This window comes from Octopus sinensis, linkage group LG5 (genome assembly GCF_006345805.1).
Source record: "Octopus sinensis linkage group LG5, ASM634580v1, whole genome shotgun sequence".
Taxonomy (NCBI): domain Eukaryota; kingdom Metazoa; phylum Mollusca; class Cephalopoda; order Octopoda; family Octopodidae; genus Octopus; species Octopus sinensis.
This window is the reverse complement of record NC_043001.1, coordinates 23166871-23187420: the sequence shown is the minus strand read 5'-3', so window position 1 is coordinate 23187420 and position 20550 is coordinate 23166871. Positions and strand designations below refer to the sequence as shown.

Sequence of the window (20550 nt, the reverse complement as noted above, 5' to 3'; positions counted from 1 at the left end):
TTACATACTCTGTCACTTACATGTACAATTTTTCCACCTTACATACTCTGTCACTTATATGTACAGTTTTTCAGTCACTGTACATTCCGCATTACATTCTGTGTCATTTATGTGTACAGTTTTTCAGTCACTGTATACACCACATTTACAGTTTCTCTCTCTGTCCCTTCTTATTTTTGTCTCTGTCTCACCTGTAATCATTCCTATTTCTGTTTACAATTTCTGTACTTGTTCATTTCTGGTTACAGTTACCCTACCTTTATGTAGTGTTTCTTTCAATGTTCACCTTTGTTGTTAATTTCTTCCATGTTTACCTCTGTTGTCAGTTCCTTTGAATGTTCACTTTTGTTGTTGGTTTCTTTAAATGTTTACTTTTGTTTGCAGTTTTTGACTCTGTTAAACCCTGCTTTCAATTTCTGTCTATACTTCTGTTTGAAAGCTGAAGATAGCTAAATCGATCAGTCTACTAACCAAGAGACTAGTGGTTTCAATGATGTCATTATTACTGTACTATTTCTATGACCAGGACACTTTACTCTTAATGACCCAGTTTGCATATCTATCACACAATAATATATTTTTTAACTACAAATTGCACTGCAAAATTGATCAGTATCTTGCAAACTTTTTACTTGTGTTCAAGTCTTTTGAATATAGCTTAGCAATGACTGGCTTTTGCCAGACTTGTTCTAAATAAATTATACAGAGACAAAGTCTTCACTTGTGTCATTACAGCCCACAATGGATTATGATACTCAAAAGTTACCCATGTTTACAATGTCTTTTCCTGTTCATCATTTATAGGTTATGTGTTTACTCATACTTTTCATATTCAATTGTTATAGATTTCATTTCAAAACAGTTAAGCAACTTTCAAATAATGTGTATGGTTTGTGATCCAAGCGGAAATAATGAATCAGATGATGACAATATTTTTAGTGGATAGGCAAATAGTACACATGTAAAATACACGTTTTCCAATATGTCTTGAAAGTTCTTTTAACAAGTGAAATAAATATCAGAGATTCTTTTCCCCATGAAGAAACAACAGAAACTACTTAATGAGGTTGTAAGCTCTTTTCTGGTGGTGACTAAAACTATTACAAGTTAGAAACCCTCTCATATCTGAAATAAACATCAGAAATGTTTTGTGCCCCAAGCAGAAACTGTGGGAGCTATTTAAACCTCTTCTCCTGGTGCTGACTAAAGCTGTCACAATGTTGGAAACTCTTCTTTACCTTCAGCAGGTATTTCAGGGTCATAAATGTTATGTTCCTTAGCCTGTATTCTTTGCTTGAGTGAAGCAAGGACAAATTAGCCTTTGTCTGTTGAAGGGTTCCAACTGCAATGATTTGTCAATTGTAACCACCTTGAGATGGTCTTAGTTGCATGGCTATCTCCCCCATGGATTTTTCAGTTATTTGGGTTTCAAACCAATCTTCTGCAAGAAACAGGACACTTATCTTGCTGGGAAACCATGACAGTCAACTTCAATGGGGATTGAGGCTGCAGGCCCTTGATAAGATCATTTCATACTGAAGTTCATAATTATTTTCCAAATACTGATAAATATAGGTCTTGTTCTTGTTCAGAATTCCCATAAAAAATTTTTTTTTTGTTTCAACAGACTAAAAAGACTCAATATTTAGAAGCAGGCATAAGGGTTTCACATACTTTTGTCTGTGTAGTGGTCATTTTGTACCATCTGCCATGTAGGGTTTGGCTGTGTGATATGTGACATAACAGTCAGGGCATGTTGCATGTATTTTAATTTCCATTGTACTTTAGTATGATTGAAAACTGGTAGTGACAACAGCAGAAATAAACAAGTTGGATTTAGTTGGTGCATGGTAATTTCAATTCCTTTGAAATGACTTGTGGTGATTGACAACCCTAAATTTTGTAGTTAATTTGATATATGTGTGTTTTTGTTTGATTGAATTGAGACTGATAGGATAGAATTTTTAACATATAGTATTGATTTTGTGTGTTGATGATTGATCTATATTTGTGAATTTCAGACTGATCGTTGTGGGTGTTATTGACAAGTGAAAAATACAGTTATTTTGTGATTCTCTGAGGAAAATATTGGGCTTTTCATCCAACATAGATTTATTTGATTTAGTACACAAATTTAAAAAAAAAATGTTTTCCCATATAAAAATGTGGTTAAGAAGTTGGCTTTGCAACTATGTAGTTTCAGGTTCAGTCCCACTGTGTGGTACTTTGGGCAAGTATTTTATATTGCATCAGACTAACCAATGTTTTGTGAGTGAATTTGGTTGGTGGAAAACTGTGGAAGCCCATTATGTGTGTGTGTTTGTGTGTGTGTTTGTGTGTGTGTGTGTGTGTGATTCTCACCACTCTTTGAAAATGGGTTTTAGATTGTTTACGTCCCTGTAACTTATTGGTTTGGCAAAAGAGATTGATAGGGTAAGTACCAGACTTAAAAATAAGTATTGCCGTCAGTTGATTTGACTGAACCTTTCAGACTGGTGCTACAGCATGTTCACAGTTCAATAAGCGAAACAAGTAAAAGATTAACAATATTGTTTGTAACCTGAGTAGAAACATTTATCAGATGTTTATTGAAAGAAGAAAACCAAATATAATGCATTATATTACTCAGTTTCATCTTTCTTGGTTCTGTGTTCAAATTAGAACAAGGTTACCTTTGCCATTCCACTCTTTTGATTTGATAAATCATCATCATCATCGTTTAGCGTCCGCTTTCCATGCTGGCATGGGTTGGACGGTGCAACTGGGGTTTGGGAAGCCAGAAGGCTGCACCAGGCCCAGTCTGATCTGGCAATGTTTCTTCGGCTGGATGCCCTTCCTAACGCCAGGATGCCCTTCCTGTAAATACTTATTCAGACACTGTTAATTTATTTGATTATATTCCTCTCTCACAGAAGTTGACAATGTCTCTTAAGGCTCAGTGGTTAGAGTATTGAGCTCACAATCATGAGGTTGTGAGTTCGATTCCCAGACCAGGCTGCATGTTGTGTTCTTGAGCAACACACTTTATTTCACGTTGCTCCAGTTCACTCAGCTGTAGAAAAGATTCGTAACATTGCTGGTCCAAAGCTGTAGTGGGCTTTTCCTTTTCCTTGGATAACATCGATGGTATGGAGAGAGGAAGCTGTTGTGCATGGGTGACTGCTGGTCGTCCATAAACAACTTTGTCCCTGGACTTGTGCCTCAAAGAGTAACTGCAATTTCATAGTCATTCATGACTGAAGGAGGTCTTTAGTCTTTTACCCATTAAAAAAAATCAGTGTATAAACACTTCTGCAATTATATTTCTGACAAGAATAAAATGCCTTTGTTTTAGACCTCAAAATAATAAAGAATTGCGTATGAGTGGGTGAATTGGGGGAAAAAATAACTCTCAACTTAATAAACAACAAGTGTTTACTAATTAAAATCTAATTATCTTTCATGTTAATAATAACATTTCATTCAAGATAACAATTTAATTCTAGTAGAGGTAGTTTTGGTGGGTTGGAGTTGAATAGTTTAAACTATCACTAAAAGCATAATGTCATTTTAAATTATAGACAATTGTAGTAGGATTCTTACTGAAAAGTTCTTGTCTGATAAATCACAGTTTATATTTCTGAAAGAATGGGGTTAACCTCCCTATTCTGAATTGATAACATAATATAATATTCTTCCACTGAAGAAGAGGATCTCTATGTTATCTCTTTTTAAAAATTTTTTTGTCTTTTACAAAGTCTTTTGAAGGGAATTGTGTTAATGCTAAAAAATTGTGAGACACTCACAGAAAATCAATTTCTGCTATACAAATCCAGTTTCTTAGTTCACCTGTTTCTTCATCATGAACCTTCAATTTTCAGCTATTGTCAATAGTTTGCAGATATTTTGCCATAAGCCAATGATACAATACTTAAAGTCAGAGCATTCAGTAGTTATCAAAGAACCTTTTAATATAACAACCCTTTTTTTTGGTGTTTTTCTAAGGAGGGTGACCCATATGCATATCCTATTCAAATCTTCCAAGAATATTGTGAGATAATTACTGGGAGAAGGTAGTACTTAATTTGAATGACCTTTTGTTAGGTATTGGAAAGAAAACATAGGAAGGAATTTCCAGAAAATTACACATGTTCACGACTGTTCTCTTAAAACTATCCTTTTCCTTCATGGCATGTCAGCTTTTGAGAATCCTTGATTCTTGAGATTATCTCCCCTTTTCAAGTGGAGCTATACTCTAGAGGGAGAGATAATTTTAATAAATCATGAATTTATATTGTATGGTATTTGATACACCTGTATTTGCCTCTGTTGTTCATATACATGCCTCTGGCCACTCTGTGTAATTTCTATTACTTTAGCATCTCACTTATCTCCACTGCCCACATAAAGGTCAAGTGAGTTTTATTTATATATTTGTTTTTCCATTAATTTTACATATTTATTCAATGTAAATAGATTGAACTAAAGAAGGAAAAAAGCAAACAAAAAATAGAAAAAGTAAAATTAATATGATTCTCTTGAAGAATTGCAAAAATCGACTTTTCTAATAAAATATTGATTTAATCTTTACTTCTACTGGACAAAAGTTAAAATAAAATTTAAAACAAAATTCATTAAAAAAAACCTGCAAAATCATTAAAATCAGATGGTTTTGAAACATTTAACAAGATTGATGAACATTCCAATTAGTTGATCTCTGAGTAATTTTTAAAGAATGAAAGAGATTTGACTAGCAATTGGAAATTATTGAAGTTTGTATTGCTCAATTGAATGTTATTTAATGTATTTAATTGCAGTCTGTTCCTTTAGATAGGGAAGAGACGCTTGTAAATGCAAAAATTAGATAATTAATGAAAATAACTGAAAATTAGTAATCTGGAAAGGGGTTTTTGAAATATCCTTCTTTTTATGTAGTTTCAGCTGTGGCTGTGTGGTAAGAAGCTTCTCAACCTCATAGTTCTGGGTTCAATCCCTCTCTGTGATACATTGGGCAAGTGTCTTCTACTATAGTCCAGGGCCAACCAAAGCCTTGTGAGTGGATTTGGTAGACAGAAACTGAAAGACGTCCATCATATATATGTATGCATGTATATATCTATGTGTGCATGTTTTTGTATTTGCCCTGTCACCACCACTTGATAGCAAGTGTTGGTTTGTTTATGTCCCTCTAATGTAGCAGTCCTGTTAAGAGTGACTGATAAAGTAAAGACCAGGCTTAAAAACAAGTGCAGGCGATTGATTTGTTCAAGAAAACCTACAGAGCAGTGCCACAGTATGGCCACAGTCTAGTGACTGAAGCAAGTATAAGAATAAAAGAATACACACACACACTCACACACACAAGAAAGAGTAGCACACAACACATTTAGTTGGATTTACTTGTATTTAATGGCCTAGTGGTTAGAGCAGCGGACTCGCGGTTGAAGGATCACGGGTTTGAATCTCAGACCGGGTGATGTGTGTGTTTATGAGCGAAGCACCTACGCTCCACGCGGCTCTGGCAGAAGGTAATGGTGAACTTCTGCTGACTCTTTCGCCACAACTTTCTCTCACTCCTTCCTCCTGCATCTAGCAACTCACCTGCGACGGACCGGCATCCCATCCAGGTGGGGAACCTATACACCAAGGAAACTGGGAAATCGGCCCTTATGAGCCAGGCATGGCTCGAGAAGGAACAAAAAGAAAAACAAAAAAAAACTTGTATTTAATAACAGCTTGACTCAGTGTGACATGCCTTTATTTCATGGGCATGTGGAACACATATCTAGAGGCAGTAAACACTACTTTTGGTCATCTGAGGAAATGAATGTGTCCTACAAACCCATGAAACTTCAAGTCATGTGGAGCTGAGTAAAATTGTTAGTAATATATATATATATATATATATATATATATATATATATATATACAAGATAAGAAAATGGAGAAATACATCTAAATCAAATATCAATTACCAGATAATACTCAATCACATACTTTATTAAACCACCACATAAGAGACTATATATATATATATATATATATATATATATATATATTTGTGTGTGTGTGATTGTATATGAACTGTAGATGACAATATCAAACACTCTTTAATAGCAAATAAATGTTTTAGGTTAGCGAAAACAAAAAATTATAATTTGCAAATTTTGATTTCTTTTTCATTGTATAAATGTTTGTGAAATAAAAAGAATTTAAAGATTTAAACTGTGGTGGTTAATACCATAATTTATTATATATTCTTGAATATATAATAAAGTAATACTTTAATTTATGTAGGTTCACCTTGGTTTTGGTTTGAATTTATTATTACCTAACTGGATTATCCAGAGGTAAAAATGATTAAGTGGGTAAGATATTAAACTATCAGTTCTGGTTTTGAAGAATTTGTAATTGTTGTATTTTACTGTGTTCCGGGTAGATTTCATGGTTCTATGTTGTATATCATTTCATGTAAGGATAGGAAATAGTTATGTGATGTTATGAGGATGTTACTACCTGTAGACCATTATCCAGTCAAGAAGGAAAATTCCTCTTTCATTTGTTTTATACTAAAATTTGGAATTAAGCAGTGGTTATATGGACCTCTTTGATTTGTATAGAAGTTAATCATTGTTAAATGATTTCTTAAGTATTCATATAACTTCATCCTAATTTTTTGCTTTTATATTGTAAAGTTTACTTGTAAACATTCAAATTCTTTTGTTAACTTTGATCAGATTATGAAATGGCCTGTTTGTGTACAAAAAATTACATCAGTTAACATAAATATAGTTCATTTTGTTATCAATATAAAAAAAAAATCAATCTTTTACTCAAGTCAGACTAAGTGCAAGATTCCCACTTGACATATTACTTATTACCTGTACTATCATATGGTTATTTATCATAGTAGCAAAGCCATTCTATTTAAAAAGTCTTTGTAATAGAGTTACAGCATCCTGTAAGAACTGTAGCGCAGTGAATTAAAGCATTAAAATCTTGTGGTAGAAACAAAGGTTCTGAGTTTTGAATTTAGCTTAATGTTTTATAGACATGTAGAGATGATATGCATATGCCTAGAGACAATTTCATATGTATATATATGTGGAGACAATTTGGATATGTATAAAATGGATGTTAAAAATGGAAGATTTGAGACACTGTAGGTAGAAAAAATAAACTTGAGGTTGATAGTCCAGAATATCCATGCTTATATAAAAATATAAATATATATTCCAAAATGAGCAGAAGAGCCTTCAAAAACAGTGTATAGGCTATAGAGAAGTGGTTCTCAACTGGAGTCTATTTGGCCCTTGGGGTGGTGGAGTCATATAGGATTTTGTTAAAATTTATATGCAATAAATTGGTTATAACTCTACAATACACAAAATATTTAAACATTTTTAATACAATTCTAAATAATATCTAATCATAAAAAAATATAAGTGGAGTTTTTAAACATTGAATGACTACGAGTGTCCCACCTGATGAGTAAAATAGGAATCAAAGGGGTCTATTGGCAAAGAATGGTTGAGAACAACTGCTATAGAGGCTGCTGATAAAGTTGGAAAGTGATTGGTAGGGTTAACAGAATGCTGCTTTGACACAGGCTTAGGCTTAATCAACTTATGCTGGGTCATTTGGATGAGGGTGTATGTTGTAAGACCTAGATACTGACTGAGTCCGTGATATAAAAATGACAATGTGTCCAAGTACTGGATCTATAGATGTATGTTGAACTAAAGCTAAAAATAAAAAGTTTCATTTACCTTCACTTTCTTCAGAGAACATTTTCTGATGGTTTGAAACATTAAGTTTTATAAATCACATCAAATAATTTAGGTCTTCTAATAGTAAACAAATTCAATTTATTTTTCAGCTTCTGAATCTTGATTGGTTGGTACATGCAATATGCTGTCAGAATTAGCATCTTCAGACTTCATCTCATTCATGAATTTGTAAATCAGCCGATATAGTCATCTCTTGATATGAAAAGACTGCCATTAACAAATCATTTGAATATTTCCAATACAGTCTTTGTAAGAAAATATTTGCTGATGATGGTGATGATGATAAAGTATATATATCTTTTGCAGTAAATGCACTGCTTCACCATTGATACATGATAGTGAAAACTGGTGAAAAAATAAACTGTTTGAGGTTTAGGAAGTTTTGTTCTGAACTGAGTCAATTAGGAAATTTTGTTACATGAAATTGTCAGCTTTTGATCCTTGAAAATTTCTAAAAGATTTTGAAGACAGGAATACTGAATGTTTTAGTTAGAAATACTGGCAATGTATTACCATATGCAAAATACTGCAACTTCAGAGCTGGTATTCCATACATCAATATTAAATGCATTAAATTCTTTGATTTTCAAGAAAGAAAAAGAAAAAAAAAATAGGGAAAAAAATCTTTATCATCACAGCCCTCTAAACCAGCATGCTTATTGTCTTATATTTGATGTTGCTTCTGATATGTTTGAAGTTGTTCAATTTTAGATAGTTTCCATTGGTGGATTATGCAATGTTTAAGAGATCTTAAAAATCATTGAAAGTTGATGATAATCATCTTTAAGCTTCTGAAACTTAGCATCATTTTCAAATTTTAAATTGTTATTCATTATATAAAAACTATGTATACTATCTTTTGACCAGTACACTAATTGGGCCTGAAATGGGCCAATTGCACAGGGGGAAAATAAGTAAAAACATTAGCAATGGTTTTATCTTTATTTACAAACCTTATCTTTTCTAGACAGTGTGAGAACTGAAATTAATCGGCATAGAATTTCTTGGTCATTTGAGCAAAATTCTTGAGATTATTTTCTTAAAATCTGACCCATTTCTTTTGGTAATGGAATATATATTTATTTATAAGCAATAAGTTTAGCAAGCTGTTTTGTTATTGCTAATGTGATACCATAGTTGATATGGTTAAAACCCATTAGCGCCTATGGTCCTTTTTTAAGAATCCATCATATTTCTGAAACACCTGTATTTTTCTGAGATATCTTTAGTTAGTCATTAAGACAGGAGTGTCTTTTAAATATTGTAATAAATTTTTTTTTATATATTTAGTATCAAATAAAGTCGCATAAAAAAAGAGTTTTGGTAATAAATAAATTAAAAAAATGGGCACTAATGGGTTATTAACCCAAATCAATTCACATCCCAGCTATTAGAAAGTCAAACAAGTACAAGCAAACTGTTTCAGGACAGCAAATTATTAAGTCATTGAAAAGTTGCTGCAAATATAGAGAAATGTCTTGAGCTTGATATAATGTGCATAAGTATTGTTGCAACTGAATATCTAAAGCAATTTTGTGCTTCAAAATTCATTGAATCTATTCCAACTAAAATGTCATCACAATTGGGATCATTTTTACCTTCCAGAAGTGACAGTTGTTTTAATATCTCCAGAACTAGTTGAACTCTGTCATTTCTAACAGATTTGTAACATATTCATTAAACTGGCTGAGAAGGGTAAAATAGTAATGGTTTGTTAGGTGGCTCTCAACATGAAAGAAACCTTCCATCATCTAAGTGAATTACAGTTTTACCAGAAACTGCTCAGCAACAGCATAATTTTAAATCTAAAACATTTCTCCATCATTATACAAAACTAATTTCTTTCTATTTACTTTCTCCTACAGTAATCAACTTTACCACAAACTCCCCATACTTCCATTATCTACTCTCTCCTCCCAAACTCCCAAGCCCAATGCTCTTAGCTACCCTATTTTTTGCCAAACTAATCTTTAACTATCTCAACCAAATTATGCTCCTTCTGGCTACTGCTTTCATAAGGACACTAACCATACCACCCACCTCTGGACCTTGTAAATCCTTCATTTCTATAGAGCTCAAATCCTTGTCTACCTACATCCACAATGACAATGACCTACCAGTCCTGAAATACTTCTTTGACCTTAACACCACACATTTGAACCCACAACCTGTACACTCCTCATCCAAACTGAATTCATTCTCATTCTTCATTGCTCTTCCTATTCTGATGTGTTCTACCAACACCTGAGTGGCATAGCTATTGGCACCAAGATGATCCAAATCACATCAACTTGTTTGTTGGCCCTGTTAAACCTAACTTTTCTAGGTTTTCTAGGTTTGCCCCTTAACTATTGGGTCATTACATTGGTGACTGTATCGAGGCAACCTCTCTCACCAGTTCTCTATCCCCACAGCAAAGATATGACTTATTTTCAAGTCATGCATCAATTTTTTCTCTCACTTAGGTACTTTCAACCTGTTGTGAATACTGCTCTCTCTTGAGTTCAATCCATCAACTCTCCTGTTGCACTTATGCCAAACAACCACTCTCCCAGAGTCTGGATTCCCCTCCTCACCCTCTCAAGTGACTCAGTCACTTCAGAGCACTCTGTTTCACAGTTCCACCTTCTGCTTTCCAATTGATCCCATTTTTTCCATGCCTCCAGTCATGTCCTTCAACAAGGATAAGATTCTATGTAACCTTCTGGTCAGGAGCTTGCTTGCCCCTAGACACATCCCATGTGGGCACATCTATATGGTCTAACCATGATGTTTACATCTCCCTTTAATTCTGTTAGGTTCAAGCCTTCAGTCAATGTGATCAATCACTCTCACTACATTTCCTCTAACCTTATATGCTGTAGAGTCTTCAAGATTTGTGGAGATTAACTTTTGATACCAACACATCTGAAACTGCCCCCTATTCTAAGATACAAACTCTTTGTTTTAAAGTGATCTAAATTAAAACCTATCAATGAAACTCTGTGGTAATGTATGTCCAAATGTCATCTGCATAATAACAAAATTATATTAATAAACTCTGTATTTTTTCAAAATTAACTGAAACAAAGACTGCATTTCTTCAAAAATTTGATAACAAAAGAGTTAATACATATGTAAAGTAGGTTTTGTGAGCATTTGCTGGAAGTCCATAAAAACATCCAAGAAGTCCTCAAAAAATTGTAGTCTAGCACTAACTTGCTCAGCCACTCTGCTGATCACCTCTCAGATTGTGCTGTTCTCCAACACTTTCGGTAGAATGGGACTTGTAAATATAGTGTCTCCAAGTCTCATTATACCCCAAAACATCTTCTTCAGCATAGGTACTTTGGCACCTTAGGGTCTAAATTTACATCTTAGGTTCCTTTAATTCTGCCTTCCATTTTCAAACCCCTTCATCTTCAAAATACAAAAAAAAAAAATGCTTTTCTTGTGTGTTGTGTATTTATTTGTGCTGTGTTGCTTATGTGTGTCTATATGTATATATATATATATATATATGTGTGTGTGTGTGTGTGTGTGTGTGTGTGTGTGTGTGTATGTGTGTGTGTATGTGTGTCCACGTACTGTATGGTTAGCTATTTTGAACGCAGTTGTATGCATGTACTTCGCATAGTGTGCAGCATGTAGTTGGCTTGTGCCTATAATCCATTTTATTATATTGACCCTCTAATCCCCCCTGCCACCCACATCCTGTCACAGACTACTATATATTTCTTTCCATCCCTACTGACCTCCACTCTAGACACTATTAATTTTCTTTACAATTCTACTCACCCCTTACTGTCATAAATTATTTTACAGTTCTTGGCCACACCTTATTAAACTTAATTCTTTGCAAATTCCCACTTCCATTCCTTTTCTCCCTCCTTAGCATTGTCCACCTCTTCTCTTTGTTATGAGCTCTTAATATCTATCACCTCACTTGATCTGGTCCTCACCTCCTCCCACTTTTTTTAAATTTAATTTCATCCCCCATGATTCACCTTGCTCATAACTCATAGCACATATCTCCAGCTTTTCACCCTCTCTTCCTACATTGCTGCTCTTTTCTGACATCATACTATTATTTATTCCATTTTTCATTCACAAATTTGTTACCAAAGTCATGAACTTTTATCTATTTCCTCTGTAGAAAGAAGGGCAAGTGTTTGAATTTAAGCTCTTTGGATCTAGTTAAACTGATTCACAAAATCATCCCCCTTTAATTTTGCTCAGATTGCTTTCAAGTTTGGTGTATTGATTTTACTCTGAATTTTGATTACAATTACTTTAAGTTAAAGAATCTGATGTTTATTTGGAATTAAAGTTGGGAAATTTGGGTTATTTTAGCCAATCAACAGACAGAGAGGCATTAACAGCTTGTTACCATGACAACCGCACACTGTGTTGTGTTTTACTTCACCCATACACTGTGTTATGTTGATTCTTCACACCACAAGATTTACTCCACCCGTGTGTTTTGTTTTAATAAAAATTTATATTTATCAATTAGAATTTTATTATAGATATTTTTCTTAATATTTTATATATTTTTCATGTATAGCAAAAGTTGCTTGCACGGTTTATACAGTTTCTTGGCATTATGAAGGTGAATGGAATATGTGAACTTAGTACACAACTGCACACCTACACTTCAAGCACAGTACTGACAAGGCATCGGTGGCTCATCAACTCAGTATTGCCAAGCTTCAAGGACTCATTAACTCAGATAGCTGGATTTATTATTTCACTAGGTTAATTCAGTTCACAAGCATTTAAATTAGGAGTATTTCTTAAACCGTTAGCTTCACAATTCAACAGCTTAACTGAAAATTAGCCCACATAACAGGAACTGAGAGGGATATCATGGAACAGAAACTGTGGACGATACAGATAATTTGACATTATTTTTTAATTCTGCATGCTAAAACAGGCATTCTTTTTCTTGGGATAAATTCTTTGTTGACCAGTGTTATTCTTACTCTAGTTTACAAATCCAAGTATGAAAACGTTACTCAACTTTGGAGTTTTGGAGACAGATATCCCCTTTTCACACACACACACACACACACACACATGAATGCATAAATGTGCATATAAACTTATAGATGAATACATACATCCACGTGCACTTATATACTAATGATGTACACAAATACATGATACTGAAATATGCATAAAGTAAACACATGTAATCAAATATATTAATATAACAAATTTTTAAAAAATAATAAAAACATACAAAATACTATAGAAATCAATGAAGAGACAAAAGAAACAGTAAGATGATACATGTTGATTTTATTAGGTATTTCTGTTTATTTAGAAACCTACAATGAACAGATGCTAAACTATAAATTTCACATTGTACAACCTTAAAGTTGACACCACTAAACGCAGAAAATTTTTGTCTCCCTATTGGCTAAAAATACAGATTTTTCGATTTTTAAATCTCTGTAACTTTTTTCTCCAATTTTTTCTCTACAACATCTTGCCTTCATAGGAATAAGAGTGGAAAACTACATTGATATAGCCGATTTTTAGATTTTTTACTTCCTTTAAAATAATTCAGATCTTGTGAATCAGTTTAACTAGATCCAACTCGTTTACTCCACAGAAAATCTACTCATTGAGCTCTTCTATGAAATCGCCTAGGAATTAATCTTTACCTATGCAGACAAATATCAATTTCCCTGGATTCTGTATTGTACCATATAAAAACGATTTTGAACTTTGCCATATTTTTCATAGTATTTAGTTCACCCTGGTTTTGACATTTTTCTTGTTGGAATTTTAAAAATGCCTATACTTTTAGTGTATTTTTAATTCATAGTATGTGTATATGTGATTAAAATATATTTCAAACCCATCAGTGGAACAGTCTAATATATATTACAAACTGGGAAATCATCTAAATCTTTGTAGGTTGCTAAATTTTTTTATCATAGTAAAGAATAAAAAGAATATCTGAAGAAGGAATATTATTCCGAAATATCATATCATACTATGGATGACTAAATTACAACAGGTATATAGCCCATTGTCTGTATTATAGTGTATTGTTGTACCATTCAAAACTTTTTATTCTTTACAAACAATACACAATGCTTCAAGCAAACTACAGTACTCTCCTATTTTATCATAGTAATAATCATTATTATTGTTTGGTGAGCACTATGTATCTATAGGGGAATTAGCCTATCATTCCTTTTATTCCCAGTTCCTGAAAGTACTTCATTCACTAATGCTTATTCATTAGGGAGAGAATTTCAAATTATACTTAAATCATCATTATAATTCTATGTATTATCAATGAATATTGAAAGATACTTAAATTCACACTGAAAGCTCTTATTAAAATGAAAATATAAAGCTAATCTGTCAGTGTTGCCACCTAACATTGATGCCAGTTAACTACAGCTGAAATAGTTGGTAAATTATTATAGCTAGTCTTCAAAATTCTGACAAATAGTTATAAGGATTAACTGTTCTCCCTCCTCTTGGTTTTGTGTTTGCTGATATACTTGTTTACTACAGAATGTAATTCATTCATTGTTCCTTTAAATGAAGGGGTAATTACAGGAATAATGATATTCATTAGGGACACAAGTTTCTTGTTATTAAGTGTTAAGATATAAATAAACTTTCAAAAGTCTAGTTTCCTAGTTGTGATCTGCGCATTAATACAATGGCATGACTTTTACAGTGTTGAGGTTGTCAGTTTTCCTGCTAGTCTCCTCTCACAAATCCCTTCTAAGTCTTTGGATGTGTTTTTTTTTACTTTGATATTGTTTGTATATTTTTGTCTCCTTTCTGTTTAGTTCTTTTGAAGCAGATGCTAACTTGAGAAACTGTACATGTGAACACTTTTCTCTTTTAATAGCCTAATCTTAAAGCAGTCTTTATAAGACGGTATCAATTCAGCCTGAGGATGATATCAGAGAGAAGTTGATGTGTGTATCTAACAGCATTGCATCTAGCAGTCTTTGGATAAAATAATCGACAAGGTTTTCTTTCCTTTGTTTTTATCAGTGTTAAGTGTAATACACTAGTCCTGTCTGAATTACTTCTAATAAACAGCCGAAAAACTAATTTATGATGTCTGCAGAAGAGAAGCCATCAGAAGTGTTGGCAGAGGTGAAAATATCTCCTCCGCCAGCATCCTCCATGGCAAAGCATCGTCAGCTGACGACGGTAAGATGCCAATGAATATTTTGGATATTTGTAAACTTCTGTCTTTACTGAGATGTCATATTTTTCCCTTCTTACTTATGAATGTTACTTTTTGGTAATATTTCAGTTTTTCTTTTTTATCTTTTTAGAAGCTTCCTTTTCTATTTTGCTATTTTTGTATTGCTTTTCTTTTACTTTTTGTTCAGTTGTAACTTTCGTTTTCTTTTATTTTTGTTGGGGTATGTTTGGCTTGCATATTCTATATTTTTTTTAATAAATATAAGCATCATTCAAACTTTAGTCCTTATTTTATCATTATGTAACACAATTTTTGAACTTTGTATAAGATCTTTATTCAGTATTTCAATTAGGAGGCAATTAGTTCTAAACACCGTATTTTTTTATAATAGTTTCATTTGCCAGTGAAATTATGGAGTGAAGTTTTAAGCATAATCAAAATTCTATTGAAATCCTAATTTTTCAATCTAATATGATTTGTAAAACATGCATTCATAACAGCCATTGTTTTAATACTCATTAATATTATACATACATAGAAAGATATATACATATGCACACACACACACATATATCTGTATATATACATATATGTACAGTTATGTGCATATATGTACATACACATGCATGTATGTATATAAAACAAGTACTGTATGGAAGGTACATATTTGTTATCTAAAAACTCACAAAAACTCTTTAATACACTTTAAGATTTATTATTTGTGAACGTCAAGTAAAAAATATTTAAGTTTACTATGTTTACATGATTCTGTAATGGTTAATATGTATTTTCATGCAGTAACTGTTTTAGTATCAACACATCGTCTCGGGTCAAATTACTTGCCAGGCAACTACATCTCCAACATGTGTGTATGTGTGTGTGTATATTTCTTTTACTTGTTTCAGTCATTGACTGTGGCCATGTTGGAGCACTATCTTAAAGAGTATTAGTTGAAGAAATTGACCCCAGGAGTTATTCTTTTAAAGCCTAATACTTATTCTATTGGTCTCTTTTGCCAAACTGCTAAGTTACGTCGGCATAAATACATGAACATTAGGTGTCAACCAATAGTGGGGGACAAAGACACATAAATACATAGTTACATACGTATATGTATATATATATATATATATATATATATATATATATATATATATATATATATATATCATAACCCATCTCATTAGGGAGAGAATTTGCTTAGATGAGATGCAGTTCGGTTTTGTGTCGGGTAGAAGCACCACTGATGCTATATTCCTGGTCCGACAACTGCAGGAGAAGTACCTAGCTAAAGATAAACCCCTCTACATAGCTTTTGTGGACTTGGAGAAAGCCTTTGACAGGGTTCCCCGATCCCTTATCTGGTGGTCGATGCGGAAACTGGAGATTGACGAATGGCTAATAAGGGCTGTACAGGCCCTATATAGAGAGGCTGTCAGCAAGGTTAGGATTTGCAACGAATATAGTGAAGAATTCCGGATAGAAGTAGGTGTACACCAAGGCTCAGCCCTCAGTCCCCTTTTATTCATCATAGTCCTCCAGGCAATAACAGAGGAATTCAAAACAGGTTGCCCCTGGGAGCTCCTCTATGCTGATGACCTGGCTCTCATAGCAGAATCACTACTGGAACTAGAAAAGAAATTTCAGGTGTGGAAGCAAGGGTTAGAATCAAAGGGCCTTAGAGTAAATGTAGCAAAGACCAAAGTTATAGTAAGCAGAAAGGCGAACTCAGCACACACACCCTCGGGCAGGTGGCCCTGCTCGATCTGTAGGAAAGGTGTTGGTAGAAAATCCATAAGATGCACCCAGTGTAAGCTATGGATGCATAAGAGGTGCAGCAACATCAAAGGGAAATTAACTGATAAGATAGCTTTCATGTGCGGCAGATGCAAAGGGGCAATAGACACCACAGATACTCAGAAAACAGATTCCATCACACTCCAGGGGAAGAAACTAGAAGTAGTTGATAGTTTCCGCTACCTGGGTGACCAAGTTAGTAGCGGAGGTGGATGCTCAGAGAGTGTCACCACTAGAATATGAATAGCCTGGGCAAAGTTTAGAAAGCTCCTACCCCTACTGGCGACAAAGGGTCTCTCGCTCAGAGTGAAAGGTAGATTGTATGATGCATGTGTGCAAACTGCCATGCTTCACGGTAGTGAAACATGGGCCGTGACTGCATAGGACATGCGTAGACTTGAAAGAAATGAAGCTAGCATGATCCGCTGGATGTGTAATGTCAGTGTGCGCGCACAACAGAGGGTAAGCACCCTGAGAGAAATGCTGGACATAAGAAGCATCAGATGTGATGTGCAAGAGTGACGCATGCGATGGTATGGTCATGTACTGCGGATGGATGAGGAGAGATGTGTGAAGAAGTGCCGCTCCCAAACAGTTGAAGGTATCAGGGGGAGAGGTAGACCCAGGAAGACATGGGATGAGGTAGTCAAGCATGACCTCAGAGCGTTGGGCCTCACTGAGGCAATGGCGAAGGACCGAGATCTCTGGAGATATGCTGTGACTGCAAAGACCCGGGCTGCTTCCTGCACCAGTTCCGCATAGCCCCTGCCCATTCAAAGTACCTTGGATTCCAGAACATCCTGCTGTGCTTGAGGAGACCTGTTGAGTCAAGTACATGAACATCGAAATAAATATCAATGGAAATAGTAGTTGTGATACCTGTGCCGGTGGCACATAAAAAGCACCATCTGAACGTGGCCGTTGCCAGCGCTGCCTCGGTTGGCTTCTATGCCGGTGGCACATAAAAAGCACCATCCGAACGTGGCCGATGCCAGCGCTGCCTCGACTGGCTTCTGTGCTGGTGGCACATAAAAAGCACCATCTGAACGTGGCCGATGTCAGCGCCGCCCTGGCTGGCTTCCGTGCCGGTGGCACGTTAAAAGCACTAACCGATTGTGGTTGATGCCAGACTCCCCTTGCACCTGTGCCGGTGGCACATAAAAAGCACCCACTACACTCGCGGAGTGGTTGGCGTTAGGAAGGGCATCCAGCTGTAGAAATACTGCCAGATCAGACTGGAGCCTGGTGCAGCCCCTGGCTTCCCAGACCCGGGTCGAACCGTCCAACCCGTGCTAGCGCGGATAATGGATGTTAAACGATGATGATATACATACATACATACACACACACACACACACACACACACACACACACATATATCTATATGATGGGTTTTGTTAAGTTTCCAACTACCAAATCCACTTGGGTTGGTCTGAGGCTATAGTAGAAAGCAGTTGCCGAAAGTACCACACAGTAGGACTGAATCTGGAACCACGTGGTTAGGATGTAAGTTTTTTATTTAATTAATTTTAAGAAGCACAATCATTTAGTGGTTGAAGTTTTGTATTACTGACCACATGGTCAGCTCAATACTCCTAATAGCTTTTGAGTTGTGCATTTCCTCCACTGAACCAATAATAGGTGCAACTCCTGATTTATGGTTTCATGGATGATTATAGAAAGAGTGTTCAGCTGCAAAGATTGCATATTTTATTAAATTAATTTGCAGAAGCCACATATGCTGATGTAAAATAATGGTTGTAAGACAGTAAAAATTATATTGCCGTAGTAATTATTTTCTAAATTGAAATGTAACTGTTCTTTAATTCATTGAGGAAATTTATTGTTAATAAGGTTAACAATGTTCTTTATTTTCTGACTATTGTTCTGCTACATTCAAATAATTATGATATTCAATATGTTAAATGTACTGTAGACTTATTCATGGGTCAAGTTTTTCATTCAACATTAACTTTGAGTATTTTGGAACATCACTCAGCATTAAAATTTTTTACACTTGATAAGACATGTCAAGCCATTGCTGTCTTCCACACATATAGGCTTGTCTTTTCAGGTACTGGTGCCACTTAAAAAGCACCTGTGCTAGTGCTGCTTTAATGCACTCATGCCGGTGTTGTGTTAATGCACCCAAGCCAATGCTGTGTAAACACACCTGAGACAGTGACATGTAAAAAGTACCCAATACACCTGAGATAGTGACACGTAAAATTTACCCAGTACACGTGAGACAGTAATACGTAAAAAGTATCCAGTACACTCTGTGGTTGGCATTAGGAAAGGCATCCAGCCATAGAAACTATGCCATAACAGACAGTTGGAGTTCAGACATCCCCCTGCTAGCCAGCTCCATGTCAAACTGTCCAACCCATGTCAGCATGGAAACTGGACATTAAACGATGATGATGATGATGATAGGGATACTGAATATTGAGTACCTCTGTCACGCAAATCTCTTTTTATTTTCATTCATGTCCCAATCTTTTTTCTTCTCACTTCACTTTGTAATAAGATTTGCAAGCAGAGATGTAGAATTGTGAGGCCCCTTTAGTTGTTTCAGAGACATGGCTAGCTCTCTAGAGCTGGTGTCATTAAAAACGTATCCAGTACTCTCTGTAAAGTGAGGTTGTGAAGACCCTTAAGTCTTGTGTAGGGCGTGACTCTTCTCTAGTATTGCTGCCATGGAAAAGAAAATGCCCAGTACATTTTGTAAAATGGTTGATGTTAAGTAGGGCATCTATCCATAGAAACTAAACTGAAAATGAAACATACAATCAGAGTGTTGTCCTTCAATATGTCAGTCTGAGTAATACTCTCAAATATGCGCTGACTCTGACTGTGGTGACCCATCCAGCATGGAAAGCAGATGTAAAACTATAATGCTTATTACAGACATTGTTATTTAATTCTAGTGTAGAAGTATTGATGTTAGAACTTGTGAAAGCTTTCCTTATGATAGTTGTTAGAAATAACTGGTCTTGGGACATGTCCCTTAGTATAAGATTTCAAAGTTGACAAATGCTTCTTAAGTTTATATTCTTCAGTGATGTTTGCTAAGAAAATGGAGTCATCAATATAATTGAGAAGTGATTAAAAAACAAAATCAAAAGAAAACTATATTTTATCATTCACTTTATCCAAAGTTCTTGCAAATTTGAAACGCAAGAAATTTATAATTCCTTGTATTTAATGTTGCTGCTTACTTTTTGGAATAGTTAATCAATAACTTTACAGAATCCTATGTGAAAAATTTGTTGCTCCTGGCCAAAAGGATTGGTATGCTTTAGTGTAGAGATTAATTAAGTTATGACGTTAAGAATTTGAGAAAACTTTCATCCTGAGTTGCATATTTTGGTATATAGTCTATACTTCTCAAAGAAGATGAAACACTCAGCCATTATTTTTGTTGTCATTGTCACTGCCATTTTCATCATCATATCTGTTTTTCTATGCACAGCATGTTGTTACTGATTCAGTTCCGCATTATCTTGTTTATGGAGTTCATTATCACAAGATTAGCCCTCACTACTTATTACATTTTCCTTGGTCTTCTTCCATAAGCTCTTTCCAATTTGCTTGTCACTTTATCTCACTGTCATTCTTCATATGCATCACTTACCTGCATTCTTTCACTCTTACACATTACAGCTGATTTTTCTAATGCCCATCTTTTCTCTCTATTCATCTGCATGCTGAAGTTACTCATCTTGTGGAATTTGCTTGCCTCATTTTTATTTCAGCTTGAATTCAGGGTTCCATTTTCGCTACCATGCAATTTCACACTTTGTGCAC

General features: G+C 34.7%; 1 protein-coding gene across 5 annotated transcripts in view; it reads left to right on the top strand.

Annotated features, from left to right (window-relative positions):
* LOC115211745 (glycerophosphodiester phosphodiesterase domain-containing protein 5) overlaps positions 1–20550 on the top strand; it is a 226142-nt gene that overhangs the window by 85552 nt on the left and 120040 nt on the right. Inside the window, exon 2 of one of the 5 annotated variants that reach the window (XM_036503226.1) lies at positions 14784–14945. The exons of the other annotated variants lie outside the window; for them this stretch is intronic. Within the exon in view, the coding sequence (XP_036359119.1) occupies positions 14847–14945 (99 nt within the window). The 5' untranslated portion in view covers positions 14784–14846. The remainder of the gene's footprint in view (positions 1–14783; positions 14946–20550) is intronic. 5 annotated transcript variants of the gene reach the window in all.